This window comes from Chelonoidis abingdonii, chromosome 19 (genome assembly GCF_003597395.2).
Source record: "Chelonoidis abingdonii isolate Lonesome George chromosome 19, CheloAbing_2.0, whole genome shotgun sequence".
Taxonomy (NCBI): Eukaryota; Metazoa; Chordata; order Testudines; family Testudinidae; genus Chelonoidis; species Chelonoidis abingdonii.
The window spans coordinates 41,069,461-41,090,502 of NC_133787.1; the positions used below are offsets into that span (position 1 = coordinate 41,069,461).

Below are 21,042 nucleotides of genomic sequence, written 5' to 3' on the forward strand. Positions count from 1 at the left end.
AGCAGCTCACAGCTGCGAGCTGCAAGTCATGGAAATGCATGTGGCTGCCTATTGCTGCACTCACTGGCTCCAGCAACAGCATGGGCACCTGTGCTACCATGACCAGCAGGCCCCTTGTGCCTCATTGTCAGTGGTAAGGGATCCGTAACAAGGAAAACGTGTACATCAGACACCACCACCCAGCTTAATCTCTTAACAGGATCCTGAGCGCTGGCTGCATTTCCAGCATCTTCAGGGAAGGGCCAAGTTCTATCCTCTACTACTTCCCACAGCTGGTTCAGTCCACAGACATTCTGCCTGCACCTTATTGGACTGTAGCCAACAGCTCCAGGCCCTTTTCCATTTGAAGTGAAACACATGGAATGCAATTCCCTTCTTTATTAAAAATGCTGAAGTGCCAGGCGTGGTTATACAGCTTGGGATAAGCAGCAGAAGTGGATAACAGCCAGGTTTGTATTCCAGATCCAGTTTGATGAAGTCCCATCTTCTTTCCTCCTGCAGCTCAGCATCCTCATCTCAGCGAATCACTTACCAGGCTCAATCCTGCTGCTCAGCCACAGGTGTCTCCTGGCTTGATAGATGGCTGGCTGAGCACAGAAGCAGGGGCCCAAACCCCCTCTGAATCCAGCCAGCACAGCAAGCTTTGGAATTGCCCTGTGACAATTCTTATCCTTCTGAGACCAGACATGAAAATGTGGCATTGCTTATTGCCTTGAGTCAACAGCCCTTTCCTCATGATGCAGCCAGGTCACAGCGGGGTGCCCTCCCCTTCATCTCTTCCTCACAAACTTCTTGGTTGCTGCATTGGGATTCATACGCCGCCGGCCCGCACCCAGAGCTGCATCCCGGATCTGCAGGTTGGCTGCACGGCTATAGATGTCGTTTTCTGCGAAGGGAGAAACCCCTGCAATGTAATCTGGGTCAAAGACATTGGTTTTCTGCCTTGCTTTCTGGGAAAGCCGCTGCTGAGGAAAGTGCTGGTCCTCAGCCAAGTGGGGGTTGCTGGCGTGTTTCCCCCCTTGGGGAGTGGGCAGCGAGTACTGCGGGAGAGAGTAAGAGAGTCATTAAGGAGCAGAGTCCCCTTGCAAAGCCAGGATACTAGATGGAGGCCGGCCTGGTCCCTGTTGGTCTTAATCTGAGAAACTCCTTCCATGCCAACAAGTCATAGAACAAGTGAAACAAACCCCTGTATTGTTTCACCACTGGAGTGTGAAAACATCCTCAGCAGGCCTCTGCACCTGGGGCCCCAAGCCATTAACAAGAGACCAGGTGCTCTGATTCAACACTGCTGTTACTACTAGGCTGTGTCATGACAGCAGACCAGCCAACGTGTTGTGCCTAAGTCCCTGTGATGAGCTACTCACCCGAAGCCCTCGTGTATTCAGGACTTTTGGGTTGCGAGAGAAGTGCATGTGGATGGTGCCATCAGTGCCCACGCTTACTGCAACCTTTTTCAGTGTCTTGTTGCCACAGTGCAGACAGAAGACCCTGGTCATGTCGGATGTTGTCCTAGAAAACAGAAGTGGTTCAATGCTCCAGTATCACAGGGTGGCTCCACAGGCTGCAGCACTCTCCACAAGCAGGATTCTAGCAACCAACCAGTCTGGGCTCAACATCTCAAACCCTGTTAAGAGAGGACGGAGCCAGGCCCCTGTGCACAAGATCCAGAAAGAGGAAAGCAACCACTGGAGCTAGGTGATGTGCTGACTTCATGCACCTGTTTCTCATTACTGGAGTCTCAGGATCTAGGTCACAATCTGAATGAGTTTGATGAGTCCCAACTTAACCCAGGACAGACATTTATCCCCCAAATATATACTCCACCACACAATTTGGATAAAGTGCCAGCAGTCTCTGCCCAGAACCAGCCCAGGACTGAGAGAGGATAGTACTGGTTAGGACTGAGATACTGGGGCTTAATTTTCTTGGGAAAGCTTCTCCCTGTCTGCACTCAGCTGTGTTGTTTAACTTTTATATTGCACCACTCAGCTGGCTAAGCACCAATGACCCCCCAACACCTCCCTGGTTAGAGGACGCTGCTCTTCACTGGCAGGTTCCGATGCCTGTGACACGTACTTGAAGCAGCCATGACAGCGTAAGATGTAGCTTCTGGCTTGCCGGATCAGCATGCCATTCGTTGCCAGCACATGGAGACCCATCTGGAGCAGAACATTCTGCAAGGAGAAGGAACAGCCATGGGGAAAACCCTGTAGGAGGAACCTCCAGGCAGCTCTTAGAGGCACCAATCAACCTACAAACAATGAACATTTACAGGATTGTAGCAGATGGCAGGCCTCAGACAGAGCCAGCTTTATGGATGGTCTAAAGACAGTTCTGGGAGGAGTTGTATGGCTAAAGCAGGGGTGAGGCACTATTGCTCCCCAGTACAGCTGAAGACACTGACTGCAACTTTGGTGTCTTGTTACCGCAGTGTAGACAGAAAAGTCCACAGGGGTCCGTCTAGGCCAGGAACCTCTCTGAGGCCAGTACCTGCTGCAGGAGAAGAAAGTTCAAGAAACCTGGTGTTGGGCAATTTATGCAATAAACTGCCCATGGGGATGTGTGACTCTTCCTAACCCCTATTAGCTGGAGGTTATTTTATACCCTAAAACCAAACATTGACTATTTACCTAGCTTGGGTAGGGCCCATCTCTTTTCTAGAGCCGACTAACTGAAATGCCATCTGCAGCGAGGCGACAGCCTTTGTTCGCCCCTTTTCTCATTGTGCAGGCAAGTGCATTACAGGGCAGTCGAGTGCAGATCTTTCTGGCATTCCACTCTTGTGCGGGGGGCTTTAGGCATCTCCACTGACTCCATGTTAAAAACTGACCATTGATTCCTGCCCTTTCTGCCCAAGCCAGTGTCAGACCCAGGCACTTTGCTGGTTTGGAAAGCCCTAATGAATTACATGCCCTAGCTCTTCTCCTTTATCTGTTTTTTTTGCTGACTTGGTCAGTGATGTCCAGCAGAGGCCGAATCTTCCCTTTGCAGAAGCCCTGCTGCTTTGGCTCCTATTCATTTAGGCAAGTTATAACTGCAGTCACACAGTCGCTCCTTACCTGCATGGCAAAGTCTGTGGTCACACAGCCAACCTGCACGTTGGCAGGAGCATCACCATGCCCCATACCCTGCTGGATCCGTTTGATGTTGTTGGGAGTTATCCAGCCTTCATCGTCATCACTGTTCCCTTCACTTCCATCCTCCTCAGCATTTTCCTGACCCTCCCCAGACTGGAGACTCGCCAGTACCTCTGGGCTAATGGAAACGGTGTCAGCTTTCTGGAGGGTGAGACACACTCGGTCAGTGTGGCCTATACAGCACCTAGGCAGGCGAGATGAGTGATGCCAGAGGAAGGGGGCACCAAACTAACAGCCACAAAGCTAGACAGGAGTGAACCAGCAAGAGAATCCACAGAAACCAGGGAGCAAGGAGGAAGCAGCTGAAATGAGTTGGGCAAAGACTAGGGAATTAAAGAGCGCTCGCTGCCTCACCTGCAGCTCCTGCAAGTCCCCTTCAATGCTGGGCAGAGGGTTCCTCCAGTACAGGAAGGAGCTGAACTCTGGGCTCTCCTCTGCTGCTGCACGCAGGCCACTTTCAGATGCAGACAGACACGCATCTTCCTCCAGGTGCTTGGACTAGGTTTGAACAAACAGAAGTAAGTTAGTGGGACACATGAAAGTGCCTGCATGGTTGATCACTGGGGGGAGGGCATGGGGCTAGGTGTACGTGTGTGCCAACTCTTGTCCCTCTCTTGGACTGCAGCTCCCTGGCATGGAAGGGTAGGGCTTTATTATGCACCGCAGGCTAGAGGCACAAATGAACGTTCCTATTGTTAGTTAACTGTTCCCATTCTCAGTCAATTCCCCCAGGAGCATAAAACCTGTGCAAATGTTAAGGCCCCTACATTGCCAGAGTGATGTAGAGAATTATAAAGGACAGTAAGGAAGTGGTTCCCCAAATGGGGTTCGACAACCACTGGGGGTTAACAAAATGTTACAGGGGATTCCCTAGTGGTGGACAGAGCTGTCCCTAGGGACCCTGGGCAGCATGGGGCCAGCAGCCCGGAGCCCCTGGACTTCCGAGAGCTAGGCAGATCAAAGCAAGCATCTCTCTCTCACTGAGGAGATTTAAACTTCAAGACTCCTTACAAGAAATGGAAAGGGAGGTGGATATTTTTTGCCGTTTTTAAAATTAAACAGGCAGCTAGTATTGTTTTTAAAGTTATTATGAAGAAGTAGTTTAAGCTTTGTTGTAATGTGTGTCGTTTGTCTGGACTGCTCAAGACCTGAATGCTTGTGTAGGAGGAACTTTGAGTTGGCTTCTTAAATACCTTCATGCTGTTTCACATCTGGTACTCCTTGATGAAACATAGGAGCCTAGTCTTATAACAGGCTTATTCAAAATTATACTAGCTGCGAAAGTGAGATCTTGGAAGAGTGGTGCCATTTTCATAATGTAATAAAAATACAGTAATTATAAGTAAGAACATAAGAATGGTCCTATTGGCTCAGACCAAGGGGCCATCTAGCCCGGTATCCTGTCTTCCGACAGTGGCCAGTGCCAGGTGCCCCAGAGGGAATGAACAGAACAGGGAATCATCAAATGATCCACCCCCTGTTGCTCATTCCCAGCTTCTGGCAAACAGAGTCCAAGGACACTTAATAAATAGTGTGTAATAAGCATGTCATAAAAACAAATTTTATATTTCCAAGATCACTGCTTTTATAATTTATACTCTGGTAAAGGATAAAATCCCTGGAAATATTCATTTTTAGGAGACAGTTTGTGAGACTTGACATTTTAGTGAAAGAGGTTCACAGGTTGTTAAAGTTTGGGAACCACTGCAGTAAGGGAATCCTCAGCTAGGAAAGTCTTTGGGCTTTCTTGCTTCTTTCCTGTGCCAAAGTGGCACAGTGGGGTTAGATTACAGCTCAGGATTTATTTTACTTACCCATTTAAAAAAAAAAAAAAGACTTTAGGCAAATAAAACATTTAACAAACAGTCAGAATGTCAAGAATATCAAAACCAAGCCCTTCCCAAAGTACCCAGCCAGGTCCAGGCCAGTGATTTGCAAAACTGTATGACTTTCACATATGAAAGTCTGAGCAATTTAAAATGACTTTATTTGGCTGTTTGGTGTTCTGTAATGTAATTTAAATGAAAAACCTTGCATTCCAGTTACAATCCTGGAATTGGTCACCAAGTATTTGTGACTTAACTTTCCTGTGTATAGGAAACGCTGAATGGTTAGTTACTTTTTTCTGTACTGTAGTTTAAATAAGTTACCAAAACAACTGAAAGTGGTGTGATTATATTGCATTATTTTGACACAAAATATGTAAATTTTTTTGCAGAATTTTGAATTTTTGGTGCAGAATCCCCCCAGGAGTATATTCTGCAATTGACTTGAGATTTCTGGACAAGTCCTGACCGCCCTCTGCCTCAGTTTCCGCAGGATACAAAGATCTCTACCTACCCCACAGGAGAGGCTAAGCCTTCATAAGTGTGGACAGCTCTTTTTCCCCCATGCTAGCACCTTTCATCGGAGGATACGAGAGCACTAAACAGTTACCTTGGAAGGGAGGTGGAATCCAGCAACATGAACAGGAGCCTCTGGATGCTGTATGGTGGAGCTCACCTGAATCTGCAGGGGATTAAGAGTAACAGTGAGTTTGGCAGGCAGAGCAGAATGTACAACTAGGGCTGCCCTGGGCTAGTTCCCAAGTCAGCAACATAGGGACGGCCTGGGGCATCTCTACAAATCCCTCCAACAATGGAGCTTAGTTGACTAACTGTTTTCCAAGCCAGAATGGATGGTGTTGACTAGCAGACAGCTGACTGCGCTTTAACCGATGGCTAGAAACGAACTGTTACAGCTCTGTGTTCAGTCCCCAGGATCTCTCAACTATGTAATGTTTACACTACAAAGCAACTTGGTTCATAAGCTGTGCCCCAGAACTTGCAGGTGAGGGATGGAGTGTGGGCGTGGAGGGCACACCTTGTGAATCCTCTCTGGTTCAAATCTGGGGCTTATGTAGCTCTGCTCTTTCATCCAGCATAAAGGAGCCAGAGTGGCGTTGTAGATATTACCTGTAGAGTGGTCATGAAAAGTGACAGGCTTCTAACAGGTAAATCTTTGTGAGTCCATAGTTTATTAACTGACAGCTGTGTACATGCATCACAATTATTTAATTTTTTGCTCTATACGTTTTATAGAAACTGGAATTATTTGGAGGAAGGATAGGGGGAAAGGGGACTATAGCTATGGGGCCGATCCTGCAAGCTGTTTGTTCACCTGGGCTATTCGGGGGGGGGGGGGGAAGGGGGGAGAAGTACATGATCATGGAATTAAAGAACATATAACAGATAATCACAAGGGGGGACAATTTTAATTCTGGCATGTTCTAACTTGTGTTTGAGTTTTACAATCTTAACATTCTTTAATGCAACTTTATTAGATTACTCCTGGGAGAATTCTATGCCACTGCATGTGTGCATAATTAATAAGCTGTGCCTCTTTTTAATTTTTTTTGCACAAAAAGTTTCTGCCTTTTGCCCACCAGAGGGTGCTGTGCCAATAGAACACAGCAGCAGCTCCCAGCCAGCTAGGGAAAAGAGAGAGTCTGCAGAGCCGCCTTTGCAGCAGGCCAGGTCAGAAGACAGGGACTGTGGACAGGGAGGGGGAAAGTTCAGATTGGGGCTCATAAGGGGAAATGGGGGAGGACAGACTGGGACAAAGACTGAATGGGAGTCGAGGCATAAGGCCATGGTGGGAGGGAGGTGCAGGGCCACATGGTGGTGGGGGAGGGGGTACAGAACTACATAGGGACAGAAGGTGGCTGGGTTGGAGTACAGACAGATGGGGATACGGTAGAGCTACAAAGGCATGGGGAACATGGATGTCTGAATGGAGGTGGAGGGACACAAGTGCCTGACTGAATCTGAGACTGAGGGTCAGCCAGGGTCTGCATTGAGGAAGCTCCTTAACAGTTCCTCCCCACCCCCCAAAAAAACCTGTTCCATACATTTCCCATCCATACCCAACAACCCTCCAAGTTCACACCCAAGCTTCTTCCCAGCAATTTACTTCCCTATCTCTCATCTCCTCTATTACCCTGACTCTTCCCAGCCTTGCACTACTTCTAGGGGGTGTGGGACATACGTTTCTGCACTGTAGTTTAAATGAATTGTTACCCCAAGTTCTGTATGAATACGCCTAATAAGGAATCTATTTGTCAAACGTTTTCTGAATTTTTTTTGTCGTCTGTATTGTTACAGACATACTTGCTGATACTTTGAAATAAATGACCAAAAATAATTAACATAAGAACTGGGTCAGACCAAAGGTCCATCCAGTCCAGTAACCTGTCTTCTGACAGTGGCTGATGCCAGGTGCCCCAGAGAGAATGAACGGGTAATCATCAAGTGATCCAGTCCCAGCTTCTAGCAAACAGAGGCTAGGGACTCCATCCTGGCCAATAGCCACTGATGGACCTATCCTCCATGAATTGAAACTGGTGTGATTATATTGTGTAATCAGATGTAATATTTTACCTAAGTTCTCTAACGTAGTCAGATATTTCTTAAAATCAGAAGAGCTTTTTGGAGACCAGACAAAAAGGTGACATGGCACCAGGCCATGACAGTAGATGCAGACGGAATTTTACATCAAGAATTGGGATTAAACATCCCCCTGGCTTTTCTCATGACTATACACCCTCACCAAACACCTTTGAAAAGCCTATTCACTCATGAAGGCAGTAATCCTGAAGAACCTACCCATCACTAGGATAGTGGATTGAGTCTGTCACTCCAGGGGAGTTTACCTTTTTTTCTGGCTCTGTCTTCAGATGAGCCACCCCAACAGTCTCTGCCTCCAACTGGTAGGTCAGGGCTAGCACCTGAAGATCTGTGGCTGACAGACTGGGATAGTCACCTGTCTTTTTTGAAAATTCTGTCACTATAACAAAGGGAGAGTGCTGTCATTGGGGGATTCCACCAATGGTTAGCAGACACGTGGATACTAATGAGCACTTTCACAGGCAATTAGAACTTTCAGAAAAATACAAAATACAGAGGTTGGGTAGGGGTACCTGTATAGACTGCTCTTTCACTTGAGCCATTCCTCTCTATTGAGAATTCTTCCCATAGGCCCCACCCTCTTAAGGGCATTTTCTCTTTAAATCTCACCCTAAAAGCTTTTCTTGCAGGGCTCTGGGTAGCTCTATGTCAAAGGGTCTGTGCCACTCTATTAAAGAGCATTTATCTGCTGAACTCAAGAATATTTGGAAAGAATCCAGACGTAGCATCACTTTTCTCTTGAAAAATGACAGTAAGGGTGTTTTAGGCTCAAGATGTAGGTTTTAGTAGTAGCAGATCAAAGACTCTTACAATCTGTCATGCCTCTCCTCATCCATTACCGCCACTAGAATCATTTAGATGTGACAATGATCCCCTCTGTGGAATGTCTGAAATAAATTCCATAAGAATAGTTTTATTTGAATGCTGACTTTCTCCCAGAGGGATTTCAACCCAAACATCACAGCCCGGTGCTACCACATGAGAACTAGAAAGCAAAAGTGATTAGAAATAGAAGTAAAACCGGACTATTCGTCTGTCCTGGGTGGGGTGGCAGGTAGATTAACAGCATGAAGGGTGAGAGTATGATGAGACTCTCAAAATTGTTCATTTCAATCACAGGAGCAGGAGTTAATAAAGGAATGGGGCTTTCCTCCTGACAGTTGCTCTAAGACTACGGTTAACAGAAGCCAGGCACACTTCCTATGACAAAAAAAAAAAAAAACCTATTCAGAAAAAGCTGTACAAGTGCCAGGACAGGCAGGAAGGACACTGAGTTAGCAGCTGGCAGCTAAGCTAACGCTCTACTAGTTGTCCCCAAGGCCAGCTCACCTACCTAGTTTAACGTACTCAGGGAAGGGCTGTTTGAAGTGAAGCTCATAGGGCAGCACGGCCAGTCGCCTCCTCGTTTCCTTGTCCCGGATTTCACTGACCACCTCCTTAATGGTGTAAACGTTTCTACCGAAGTCCTGTTGTATGAGACACACAAGAATTCCTGATATCAGGAACAGACAACTGACTCTGATTCCAAGGCCAGAAGGCACATGGGGATGCCCATCCTCATAGACAGCACAGTGTGGTTCCAAAGCAGCCCCATACAGAGCGCCCATCCCATGGAGCCAGGTGCTGAAACACCCCAACCTCTCCCTGTCCTACAGATGGGAGAGGGGCTGCCAGGCTTGGGGAAGGCCTGGCTCCCCTGCTCTGTAGCTACTGCCTGAGACAGAAAGACAGTGTCTTGGTGGGGTCTCTGGATGATCAAGGCACTAAAGGAGCAGGCTGTTCTGAAGTGATTAGAAATCAAAGTAAAAACTGACTATTCTGCTGTCCTGAATGGAATGGGGAGTAGATTAACAGCATGAATGGGGAGAGCTAAATGAATTCTTTGCATCAGCCTTCACTGCAGAAGATGTGAGGGAGCTTCCCACACCTGAGCTATTTTTTTAGGTGGCAAATCTGAAGAAGTATCCCAGACTGAGATGTCATTAGAGGAAGTTTTGGAACAAATTGATAAATTAGACAGTAATAAGTTACCAGACCCAGATGATATTCACCCAAGAGTTCTGAAGAAACTAAAAGATGAAATCACAGAACTATTAACTGTGTTATATAATCTATCACTTAAAGCAACATCTGTACAAGATGACTGGAGAATAGGTAATTGATACCAATTTTTAAAAAAAGGCTCCAGAGGCGATCCTGGCAATTACAGGCCAGTAAGCCTAACTTCAGTACCAGGCAACTTGATTGAAGCTATAATGAAGAACACAATTATCAGAAACATATATGAACATTATTTGTTGGGGAAGAGTCAACATGCCTTTTGTAAAGAGAAGTCATGCCTCATCAATCTCTTCGGACATGTCTATACTACCTGCTGTCTCAGTGGGCAGCGATCAATCCAGCGGGGGTCGATTTATTGCCTCTAGTCTAGATGCGATACATCGAACCTCGAGCACTCTCCCGTTAACTCCTGCACTCCACTGCCGTGAGAGGCGCAGACTGAGTCGACGGGGGAGCAACAGTCGACTCACTGCAGTAAAGATATTGTGATGAGTAGATCTAAGTACATCGACTTCAGCTACGTTATTCGCATAGCAGAAGTTGTGTAACTTAGATTGATTCATCCCCTCCCCCCAGTGTAGATCAGGCCTTAGAATTCTTTGAGAGAGTCACCAAACGTGGGGACAAGGGTGATTTGTGGATATAGTGTACTTTCAGAAAGCTTTTGACAAGGTTTCTCACCAAAGGCTCTTAAGCAAAATAAGTGGTCATGGGATAAGAGGGAAGGTCCTCTCATGGATCAGTACCTGGTTAAGAAACAGGAAACAAAGGGTAGGAATAAATGGTCAGTTTTCAGAACAGAGAGAAGTAAATAGTGGGGTGCCCCAGGGGTCTGTAAAAAGCGATCAACAGTGAGTTTGCAAAGTTTGCAGATGACATAAAAATACTCAAGATTGCAGTCTGCTGTGGACTTAGCTAAGAGTTACAAAGGGATCTCACTAAACTAGATGACTGGGCAACAAAATGGCAGACAAAATTCAATGTTGATAAATGCAAAGTAATGCACATTGGAAAACGTAATCCCAACTACACATATAAAAAAAGAGGTCCGAATTAGCTGTTACCTCTCAAGAAAGAGCTCTTGGAGTCACTGAGGGGTGGTTCTATAAAACATCCACTCAATGTGCAGCAGCAGTCGAAAAAGCGAACAGAATGTTGGGAATCATTAAGAAAGGGATAGATAAGAAGACAGAAAATATCATATTGCCGCTATATAAGTCCATGGTACCTCCACATCTCGAATACTGTGTGCAGATGTGGTCGCCCCATCTCAACAAAGCTGTGCTGGAACTGGAAAAGGTTCAGACAAGGACAACAAAAGATGATTACGGTTGGGAACAGCTTGTGTCTGAGGAGAGATTAAAAAGACTGGGCCTGTGCAGGCTGCAGAGGAGAGGAGAAGACAGGACTCCGGAGGATGTGACCGAGGTCTGTAAGCGCGTGACGGGTGAGGGGAAAGTGCCACGAGACGGGGTCTTGACCCCCCCCCGCCCAGGCGCAGCCGGCCCGGGGAACCCCTCGCCGAGGCCCAAGTATAAGTGGGTCAGACGACGGAGTCGCCCGGCTTTCAGCAGCTTTGGGGGTAGCCCCCCCCGCAGATAGCGGCCCAGACCGACCCAGCTCCCCCGAGACCTGGGGCCAGACTGGACCTCGGTAAGTTCCCGGGGGGGCTGCGCCCGCCCCGGCGCTGGGTGCCCCCAAAGCTCCGCACGGCGAGGCCCGGCCCCTGCGTCTGGCCCAGCCCGGCTGTTCCCGCCTCCAGAGCTCCCCAGTAAGGCCCGGTGCGGGGCGAGCAGCCCCCAGGGCCCGCCTCGCCGCTAGTACCTGGAGCGGCGCCCCGCGCAGAAAGGCCCCGGCGTCCGCCACAACGTGCTCCACCGCCGCCATCTTAGCCCTCGCGGGGTGCGCGGCGCTGCCCCACGGCATGCCGGGAGCGGTAGTTTCTGTGGGGCCGCGGTGCATGCTGGGATCGGCGCTGTGTCGTTGCCGGGGTGCGTGCCGGAAGCGATGGTTCTCTCAGGCCCCGTACGCAGCTGCCCTCATGACACGTTTCCGGGCTGCGAGTCAGGTGGGAGCCGGTGTCACATGATCGCGATCGCAGGAGCCGGAAGTGGAGGCGAAGCCGTCGCCGGTAAATATGGAGGGGGCGCGGGCGCGGGCGCGGGCTCGGCTCGGCTGGCGGGAGGTGGGTCCGGGCGCAGGCGCAGCTTGTTCCACCCACCCACCGCCCTCGGCCCCACTCCCACGGGCCTCCTGCTCCGGCGAGTGTCGGGCCTGGGCAGGCCTAGGCGCCGCGCCGGAGGGAATCCCAGGCCTGGGAGCCGGGCGGAGCGCTCAGCCCAGCCCGCTGGAGGGGCCGAGCCAGGGGCCGTTAACCGGGCTGTCCTGGGCCCAGGGCCAGAACGGCACCGGCTGCTGGTCGGCGGCCAAGGCCGAATCCGGGGCGCCCTGGGGGCCGCAGAGCGATTTCCGCTACCTCCGGTGCGATGGGGGAGGCTCTGCTACCCCCAGTGGCCACGGTGTTGGGGGCGGGGGAGGTGTCGTCCCCCTGTGGCTCCTCAGGGCTGCTGAACCGGGGTCTCCCTGTTGAGGTTTGTGTGGTGCCCCCTCCCGCCAGCCTGCCGGCTTCGCTGTGGCAGGGGAGAGTCTCAGCGAGTGTTGGCGTCTCTGTGCCAGGCTTTGGGGCTGCTGTGCCTTGCTAGGCAGCCTTGGTCCCAGCCCTTTGCTGAAGGAAGGGATGGGCTAATAGAGAGGCTGTGACCCTCTCTGACAGGCAGTGAAAAGGAGCGTCCTGGAGTCTGAGCTCCATGGGGATAAGGTAGCAGTTAACATGGAATACCACCTGAGTGAGGTGGCTCCCATTTGAAAGCTTTAGTCTGACTAGGATACACATAGGCAGCTTGGCATCAGCATGTTGTATTGATGTCTCAGCCTCATGGCCTTTCCATCTCCTTGAATCTCAGCTGGGTTCTCCTTTCCTTTTGTTTCTCTGTGGTAGGTGAGCTCTCTACCTCACTCCAAAAGCAAATCGCTCATCTGTCACTTGCTTTTCCTAATTAGTATGCATAGGTGGGTATTTTGCCAAATTAGGATCTGCCATGCTTATTAGCCCTCTTTTCCCAAATACTGTGCTTGATCTGTTGCTGACCTTCATTCCTGGCTCAAATTCTATCTGTCTTTGGCCAGGGTAGCATTAGTTCATAGAGTATCAGGGTTGGAAGGGACCTCAGGAGGTATCTAGTCCAACCCGCTGCTCAAAGCAGGACCAATCCCCAGACAGATTTTTGCCCCAGATCCCTGAATGATGCCCTCAAGGGTTGAGCTCACAACCCTGGATTTAACAGTCTAATGCTCAAACCACTGAGCTATCCCTCTCCACAGAAGGAGTCTCCTGTTACTCCGACCTCTATTCCTCCATGAGAGAGCCACAGTCCTAAAACAGGAGTACTTGTGGTACCTTAGAGACTAACAAATGTATTTCAGCATAAGCTTTTCTGGGCTACACTTCACTTCTTTGGATCGAAAGCTTATGCTGAAATAAATTTGTTAGTCTCTAAGGTGCCACAAGTACTCCTGTTTTAGGACTGTGGCTCTCTCATGGCTGCTACTCTGAAACCAGTCCTAAAACAGTAGATGGTGCTGGTTCAGCATGTGGATGAGTAGCTAGTAACTGGCAGCTTTGCAGTTCCTCTGTATGGAGATGGGAGCTGTGCTGGCTGCCTGCCAACTTCTGTCCTTTTTTTAGGCTAAGGGCTCCTCTTTTCAGGACTCACATGGCAGCAGACTTGGGGGAGGCAGCAGAAATATAGCTTAATGTCTTTCTCGCTTGTGGGCCCAATTTAAGAATATACGAACAGCCACAGAGGGTCAGACCAATGGTCAGTCTAGCCCAGTATCCTGTCTTTGATAGTATCAGTGTTTCAGGTCATGTACATTATAGGGTAGTTGGATTGATCCACCCCTATATTCCACTCCTAGCTTCTGGCAGTCAGAGCTTTAGGCTTGCCCCAAGCCTGGGGTTGCATTCCTCACCATCTTGGGAAATAGCCATTGATGGACCTGTTGTCCCTGAACTTATCTAGTTCTTTTTTGAACCCTGTTATACTTTCATTGCCAGAGGATGTTGTGATGGCCAAGTTCCACAGGTTAATTGTGTGTTGTGTGGGAAAAATACTTTCTCTGGTTTATATTAAACCTGCTACCATTATTTTCATTGGGTGACCCCTGGTTTTTCTACTGTGAGAGAGGGTAAATAACACTCCCCCTTCCCTCCATACTATTCATGATTTTATAGGCCTGTATCATATCCCCCTGATCCATCTCATTTCTAAGATGAACAAAGCTCATCTCTCTAATTCAGGGGTAGGCAACCTATGGCACACATGCCGAAGGTGACACACACACTGATTTTCAGTGGCACTCTCACTGCCTGGGTCCTGGCCACTGGTCTGGGGAGCTTTGCATTTTAGTTTAATTTTAAATAAAGCTGCTTAAACATTTTAAAAACCTTATTTACTTTACATACAAAAATAGTTTAGTTACATATTATAGACTTATAGAAAGAGACCTTCTAAAAACGTTAAAATGTTTTACTGGCATGCAAAACCTTAAATCAGAGTGAATAAGTGAAGACTCAGCACAGCACTTCTGAAAGGTTGCCAACCCCTGCTCTAATCTTTCCTTGTATGGAAACCATTCCATAGCCTTGAACTTCTTCATTGCCCTTCTCTGAACCTTGTCCAGTTCCACTATATCCTTTTTGAGCTGGGGTGACCAGAACTGGGCACAGTATTTAAGTATTCTGAATCCTCAGATAGCTACAGGGCTGCTCCTCAGAGCTTCCACAGAAGTTGAGTGAGTCCTGATTCATCTTCTCTATTTGTAGCCTTGCTATTCCGAAACCCTGGGGACATCAATGAAATTTAATTCTGTTGTTCCTTAGGGAAAGTGCTAAGCAGCAAAGGCAGTCATTGGAGCTGTCTGCTGGGAGTGGAGGGGAGATGCAGCTGGAAGCTTGGGGAGTGGTGGGGCAGCAGATATTCTTTGCCCCTCCTCCATTGCAGTAGCCAGGCAGCTTTTGAGTTGTAGTGGGGAGAGGGAAGAAACGGAGTGAGGCCATCCCTCCTGGAAGCCGGTCAAGGTTTCGAGTGTGTGCCACTTCATTTACTTCGAAGCCAGAAGCTGCTCGGATTCCAGTCCTGCAGTATGTTGTATACAGGGCTGGCTCCAGGCACCAGCCCAGTAAGCAGGTGCTTGGGGTGGCCATGTGGAAGGGGCAGCACGCCTGGCTCTTTGGCGGCAGTTTGGCGGCGGGTTCCTCACTCCCTCTCGGAGCGAAGGACCTGCTGCTGAAGACTGAAGTGACGGCGGTAGAGCTCACGCCGATTGTGGCTTTTTTTGTTTGGTTGGTTGGTTTTTTTGCACTGCTTGGGGATGCAAAACCCCTGGAGCTGGCCCTGGTTGTATACCTGTCCTGGGCAGAGCCTGTATATTCTGGGATCATGGAATTTGTTGTAGGCACCACACTCCGCCCCAACACTGTGCTCCAGAGTCTGACTTCAATTTGCAAATTTCCTTAGCCCCTCTGGCTGTGAAAAGCAATGCCTGCTGTCTGCAGCCATGGCAAGTCAGCTTGCATCAGTAGCCTTGAGAGTTGTGAACTGTCCCATTCATCTCAACAGTTCATTAGCTTTTAAATCTACCAGTGGCACTTGATGATGAGCTGTTTTACTGTTAATCATTGCAGCAGAAACATGCTCATTCCAATGTCACTTACTATCTCAGGTGCCAAAAGCCCCCAGCTTTGCTCTGACATCTCTGGGCACTTACGTGTTCTCAGTAGAAAGCTTTGGTGCATGCTGAAAATGTAGCGGTGGCATAAAAACTATTGAACTTGGTTACCTCAATAGCTGCACTAACCCAGGTAATGCAATGGAAGAGAAAGGGTCAGGCAATGCTTACGACTAAGGTGACTAGGTGTCCGGTCAAAAAGGGACCCTGGTGGTTCCGTCACCACTGCAGACCGGGCCATTAAATGTGCGGTCAGAGGTGCTGCGGCGCTAAGGCAGGCTAGTCCCTACCTGTCCTGGGGCACCACACTGTGCCCCAGAAGCGGCCAGCAGGTCTGACTCTGGGGTGGGGTGGGATGGTATGGGGCTCTGTGTGCTGGGGGTGGTGCCTGTGTGTGAGCGCGGCTCATGGAGCCTCCTGGCCCCCCTGCCTAGGACCCAGACCTGCTGGCTGCTTTCGGGGTGCATGCAGTGCCAGGGCAGTTAGGGAGCCTGCCATAGCCCCGCTACTGATCAAGGTAAGCCTGTGCCCCAGCCCTGAGCCCCTCCCAAACCCAGAGCACCCTCCTTCACCCCAAAACCCTCATCCCCGTCCCCAGCCCAGAGGCCCTCCCACACTCTGAACCCTTCATCCCCACACCAAAGTCTGCACCCCAACCCCCGCCTAAATCTGCAACCCCCTCCCACATTCCAAATCCCTTAGCCCCAGCCTGGAGCCTCCTCCTGCACCCCAAACCCCTCATATCCAGCCCCACCCCAGAGCCCTCACCCCAGCCAGAGCCCTCACCCCCTCCCACACCCCTACCCCAGCCCAGTGAAAGTGAGAGGGTTGGAGAGAGCGAGCCACCGAGGTAGTGAGCAGGGGATGGGGCCTTGGGGAAGGGGCAGGGTTAGGGTGTTCAGTTTTTGCGACTAGAAAGTTGGCGACCCTACTTCCAACGCGCCTTCAGGGCTAGAAGACCCGGGTTCCATTGTCCGCTCTGCTGCGGCCTTCCTGTGTGACCTTCTTAGTCACTTAGGCCTTGTCCAGACCTGAGTCTTGTTGCACTTTACCTGTACTGCTATTGTCAAAGCAGTACAACCCCTTGGCATGTGCATGCAGGCCGATTTGTATAAAGGTGCTTTATAGCAGCAGAGCTATTCTGTGCTCAGATACTGCAGTAAGGAGGGGCCGGGCCTGGAAGTGTCTAGGATAGAAAGATACCGTGTGGATTGACTTCTTCACCTCCTGTGTAATTCCATGCAAGTCCTCATTCTGAATGTGCTGGGAGCTGCTGCAGAATGTCCACCTACTGCAGCAGAACACTGCTGAGAGCAGGCAGTGTTGCTGCGTGCAGCCTTCTTGCTAAACTGAAGCTAGGAATTCAATGCCAAATGCAGTGGCCTGTGTGCAGCATTAGTTACACCTGCGCTTCATGCAGAGTGGCTCGAATGGGGTAGAGAGGCCAAAGCCTAGATCACAAGTGAGGGCCAGTTGGGTCCTCAGTCTTGTACATCCCAACCAGCTCATAACTTGGTGGCATTAGGGGTCTGCAAAGGGTTTGAACCTGGGGTGAGATGCTGACTTAATAGAAATATGTCTCCTTATCTAACCCTCTGCTCTGCACAACCACTAAAAAGCCCACAATGATCTCAGGGGAATGGATGTTTGTCCTTGGCCAAAATGAGCCCTTGGTTCTGTTGTGGTGTGCCGCCTGGATGCTGCTTCCACCCCAGAGGTGGCTGTATTTTGGTGGTGCTCTGTGAACGTAGCTTGTGGAGTGCATTGGGATCTGTCAGGGTGAACAGAGCTACAGACATAAAATGCTGTTGTAGTGTTGTCAGGCTGTTTCCTAAGTGTGCAAGTGCTGCTGCTTGTGTTGGTCATATGGGGCTATTTATAAAGACTTCTGGATAATCCAGGGTAGTTTCCACTTGCCTGAGCCATGTTGCAGAACTATCAATGGAACAGGAGATTCATGGCCCACAGAAAGACCCTGCTCTGAATCCCAGTCTTCGGGACTTATTAGGGAGGGGCCATCTCATCTGATGGGCTTGGGATCCAGCCAGTAGAGATCTCAACAGTGAGCCTGGACCTATGAGGAGGCCACCTTATGGAACTAAAGCCTAATGAGAAAGACCTGGGCTGCCCTTGAGGGCTCCCGACACTCCCATGTGATGCTAGGCCCCTCATTTCCTCTGTAGTAACAGAGTATCACAGAACCATAGATGCATGCGTAGGGTTGGAAGGGAGCTTGAGAGGTCGGCTAGTCCAGTCCCCTCCACTCAAGGCAGGACTATGTAATAACTAGACCAGAGGTTCTCAAACTGGTCTGCGGATACTTCCCTCTAAGGTGCATGTAAGGTGAGTTGGTGGCCTTGATGGTAATAGGGGGTAGGTGGGAGGGGGCAGGAGGGTGAGAAGAATGGGGTGGTGGGAATTTGGGACATGCAGGGCTGCAGCAGCCACAGAAAGAGGTAACTTTCCCCAGCTCCAGGGCTGCGGCTGCCAGGGAAAGATGGCCCTTCTTCCCAGCCCCAGCTCGGCTGCTGCGGTGGGGGAGAGAGGGAGAGACCCCCGCCCTCCTTCGCAGTCCCAGCTAGGGGCCTGCCACGGCAGGGGAGAGAGAGCACATCCATCGCGTTAGAAAAGTAAGACTACTGATATTAAAATATGAGTTGTGTGCTTTTGTTTGTAAAACAAAGTTAATTATTACGTTTTTTTTATATAATGCTTTTATCCAAAGCGCTTTACAGTAGTTAGCTAACAGTACAAACAACATTTGGAAAGATCATTAAGTGGTCCACCAAGACCTTCAGCAATTTTCAAGTGGTCCGCGAAAAAGCGCTGAACTAGACCATTCCTGACAAGTGTTTGTCATGTTAATCTTGTTTCTGTCGGGGCTTTCCTAAAGGATCCTCAAGCTGTTTAGTCACATACACTAGTCACGAACAAGCCAAATGCAGCCGCATCACTGTTCAGTGGTGTGGGGCAGAAAGCGAAAGCAACTGTATCCTCTTAACCCTGGGGGACGCCTCTCTCCCTGTGCCGTGCTGTTAGAGTTGTGATCTGATCACCTGTCATCAAAGGAGGGGCCTGCGGGCTGAGCAATCTCTGTACTTTGGAACGCTCTCCCTGAAAGCTCTGAACTAGTCTGAGTTTATTGCCCTTCCAGTTCCAGGCACATTGCAAACCCCAGCTGCTGTGGGCATTGGCCACGGGCTGAGGGGAGTGGAGGTTGGGGGTTAAGCAGCCTGTGTCACTTGACTGGTGACTAACTGAAGTTTGCAGGCTATGAGGAAGGGGAAGAGCTGCTGCTTTGGCTGGATCTACATTTATTCCGTGTTTAAAAGTCAAGGGCACTCAGAGCTTTCGAGAGGAGCCCTGTGCGGTATGTATGAGACTGAAATGAAAAAACACCTGTTGAATATCCCCGAGAGTACTTATGGCAGTAGAATGTGGATCTTGAGTGGTTGTGCAGGGCAGAAGGTAGATGAGGAGACATCTTTGTATTAAGTCAGCATCTCTGTTCAGACTGGTGTGACCTCCTGCTTTCATAGAATCTCAGGGTTGGAAGGGACCTCAGGAGGTTATCTGGTCCAACCCCTGCTCAAAGCAGGAGCAATCCCCAGACAGATTTTTACCCCAGATCCCTAAATGGCCCCGTAAAGGATTGAACTCACAACCGTGGGTTTAGCAGGCCAATGCTCAAACACCCCAGCTCAGAACTCCTGCCCAGACCAAAACAAACTGACACCTGGCCTCTTGCCAAAGGTGCCAGGGGCTCTCTAATGATCCCTGTTGTATTAATTTAGATGGAATAAATGGGCCAAAAGTGTTAACATAACCCTATCATTGTCCAACAAAAAACAGTGCTAAACAAGATATATAGAGACCTCACCCTGCGCACGCCCCGGCTAACACGTTTTGTTAAAGAAAGAAAAGAAGGAAAACCAGTTAAGGGCCTGGGAATGTCAAGTATGAACTAAGGCTTCCAGCTGAACAATGTCCCTTGCTCCTGTACGCTGGAGAGAAACCCCCTTCCTGGTTCTCTTAGATGGCATCAATGACGGTAGTACTGCACTGCCCTTGTGGGGAAAAGAGAAGCTAGCTGGGCTGGAGCTGCTGTTGTTGCTGTAGTCCAATCCTGGTTCATCCCAGGTGGTGGTTGGGATTTAGCTGGAGTTGGTCAGGGTGGCCATGTTATCTGGGTCCCACTCTCTGGTCCGGGCTGGTTAGGGCGTTTCTCAGGATTAGGATGAAGAATGTTGGGAGTCCCAGGAGATGGTGGGAGTGGCAGCCATGATGGTGAAGCTCATTTCAGTAGCCTCTGTCTGTGCTTCTCTCTGCTCTGTCAAGGACCCAGAAAAGGAGTAGGGTGTGGAATAGCCCATCCCCATAGTGCTTGTCCAGCAATTAATCCTGATATCTGACACCGCAATGTTCCTTCGTTAATTTATGGGTCAGCATCTTTTGTTTTTACCCGCCATGTTTTCAGCCTAGTGCTTGAATTATGTGGCTCTTTGTGGGGGCTTGTTTACACACACACACACTCTCTCTCTCTCTCTCTCTCTCTCTGGCTCTCTTCCACTTCTTTAGAACGTTCTTTATGGAAAATAATTTGACCTACTTTGCATGATAAATTCCTGAGCAGGCAGAAGTTGGAGAACAATTCTCACAACACCTGTAGAAGATGGCCGTGCCCATGCAGCAATATTGCTCCCCCAATACCACATGAAGGAGGTGGTTCACTGCTGGTCCATTGTTGAATCCCCGACCCACCGGTGTCTCCATCCTGGTAGTGACAGGATCCCTGGAGATCCAGCCCCGAGGTAGCGTGGCTGTAGCATGGAGCTGCACTAAGGTGTTGTGTGTCTGTTTTCCAGTCCCATGGTGATGACATGGCATCTGCTAGTTCCAGCAGGGCCATGGCAGAGCTGGCCTGTGAGAAGTCCCAGCTCACTGTGAAAGGTGAGTAGGGCTGCAGTGGGCACCCCGGGGGTTGTGAGGTGGGGAAGCAGGCACTCTGTCTAGGTCAGAAGCTTCTGGCCCTGCTGGGGAATGGGGATTTTCAAGTGTGGCTTGGCTTGTCCTAATTTCCTTCTCCAGCAGCCCAGGCAGCCTGTCAGCTTCAGACAAGCAAGTGCCTGTCAGTGACCACGTATTCCCCAGAGGAGGGAGATTGCCCTAGTCCTGGACTTCTGAGCCTGTGGCTGGAGGGGAGTAATTGTCAAATGAATGCTGATATTGCACCAGACCAGCCAGAGACAGGGTGTGCCCAGGAGAATGCAGGATGTCACGCTGTCTGGAGCAGCTCATGCGTGTGAGCGCCTACCTCTGGGGAGACTGTCAAAAACAGGACAGACACCCTCTCATAGGGTGCTCCGCTCGCTGCTGGACTGGTGGCTCCTCCTGGCCTCTCTGGGGTTAGCTCTTGAGGTCAACACCCCAGTCTGTGGTTTGCATGCTGTCACTCCAGCTGTGGTCTGCAGCTCCTCCAGCTCCAGGAGCCTCAGTGTTGTCTTCGTGACTTAGCCCTCCAGCTTGGTGACTGTGTTCCCCCTCCTGGGGTTCAGTCCATTAGCACTGCTAGGCAGTCTGCCCCTTCACTGCCCCGCGCCACTTTTGCA

The 21,042-nt window shown here is 49.8% G+C and overlaps 2 protein-coding genes across 5 annotated transcripts in view; one reads left to right on the forward strand and one right to left on the reverse strand.

Moving 5' to 3' along the window:
- Nucleotides 1–363: 363 nt before the first annotated feature.
- On the reverse strand, nucleotides 364–11,571 carry NOB1 (NIN1 (RPN12) binding protein 1 homolog). 3 transcript variants are annotated; one of them, XM_032783074.2, is made up of 9 exons: nucleotides 11,468–11,571; nucleotides 8,916–9,048; nucleotides 7,828–7,961; nucleotides 5,574–5,645; nucleotides 3,492–3,635; nucleotides 3,060–3,278; nucleotides 2,077–2,174; nucleotides 1,365–1,509; nucleotides 364–886 (listed from the first exon to the last, which is right to left on the reverse strand). In XM_032783074.2, the coding sequence occupies exons 1-9, from the start codon at nucleotides 11,567–11,569 to the stop codon at nucleotides 812–814; spliced, it is 1,122 nt and encodes a 373-aa protein (XP_032638965.1). In that variant the 5' UTR covers nucleotides 11,570–11,571; the 3' UTR covers nucleotides 364–811. The 3 variants fall into 3 exon arrangements, with proteins under 3 accessions (XP_032638965.1, XP_032638964.1, XP_074929910.1); XM_032783073.2 differs by having other exon boundaries at nucleotides 364–1,040; XM_075073809.1 differs by lacking the exon at nucleotides 5,574–5,645 and having other exon boundaries at nucleotides 364–1,040.
- A 125-nt stretch (nucleotides 11,572–11,696) lies between these two features.
- WWP2 (WW domain containing E3 ubiquitin protein ligase 2) overlaps nucleotides 11,697–21,042 on the forward strand; it is an 84,246-nt gene continuing 74,900 nt past the window's right edge. For both annotated transcript variants that reach the window (XM_032783072.2, XM_032783071.2), the window contains exons 1-2: nucleotides 11,697–11,774; nucleotides 20,299–20,383. In XM_032783072.2, the coding sequence (XP_032638963.1) occupies nucleotides 20,314–20,383 (70 nt within the window). In that variant the 5' untranslated portion in view covers nucleotides 11,697–11,774; nucleotides 20,299–20,313. The remainder of the gene's footprint in view (nucleotides 11,775–20,298; nucleotides 20,384–21,042) is intronic.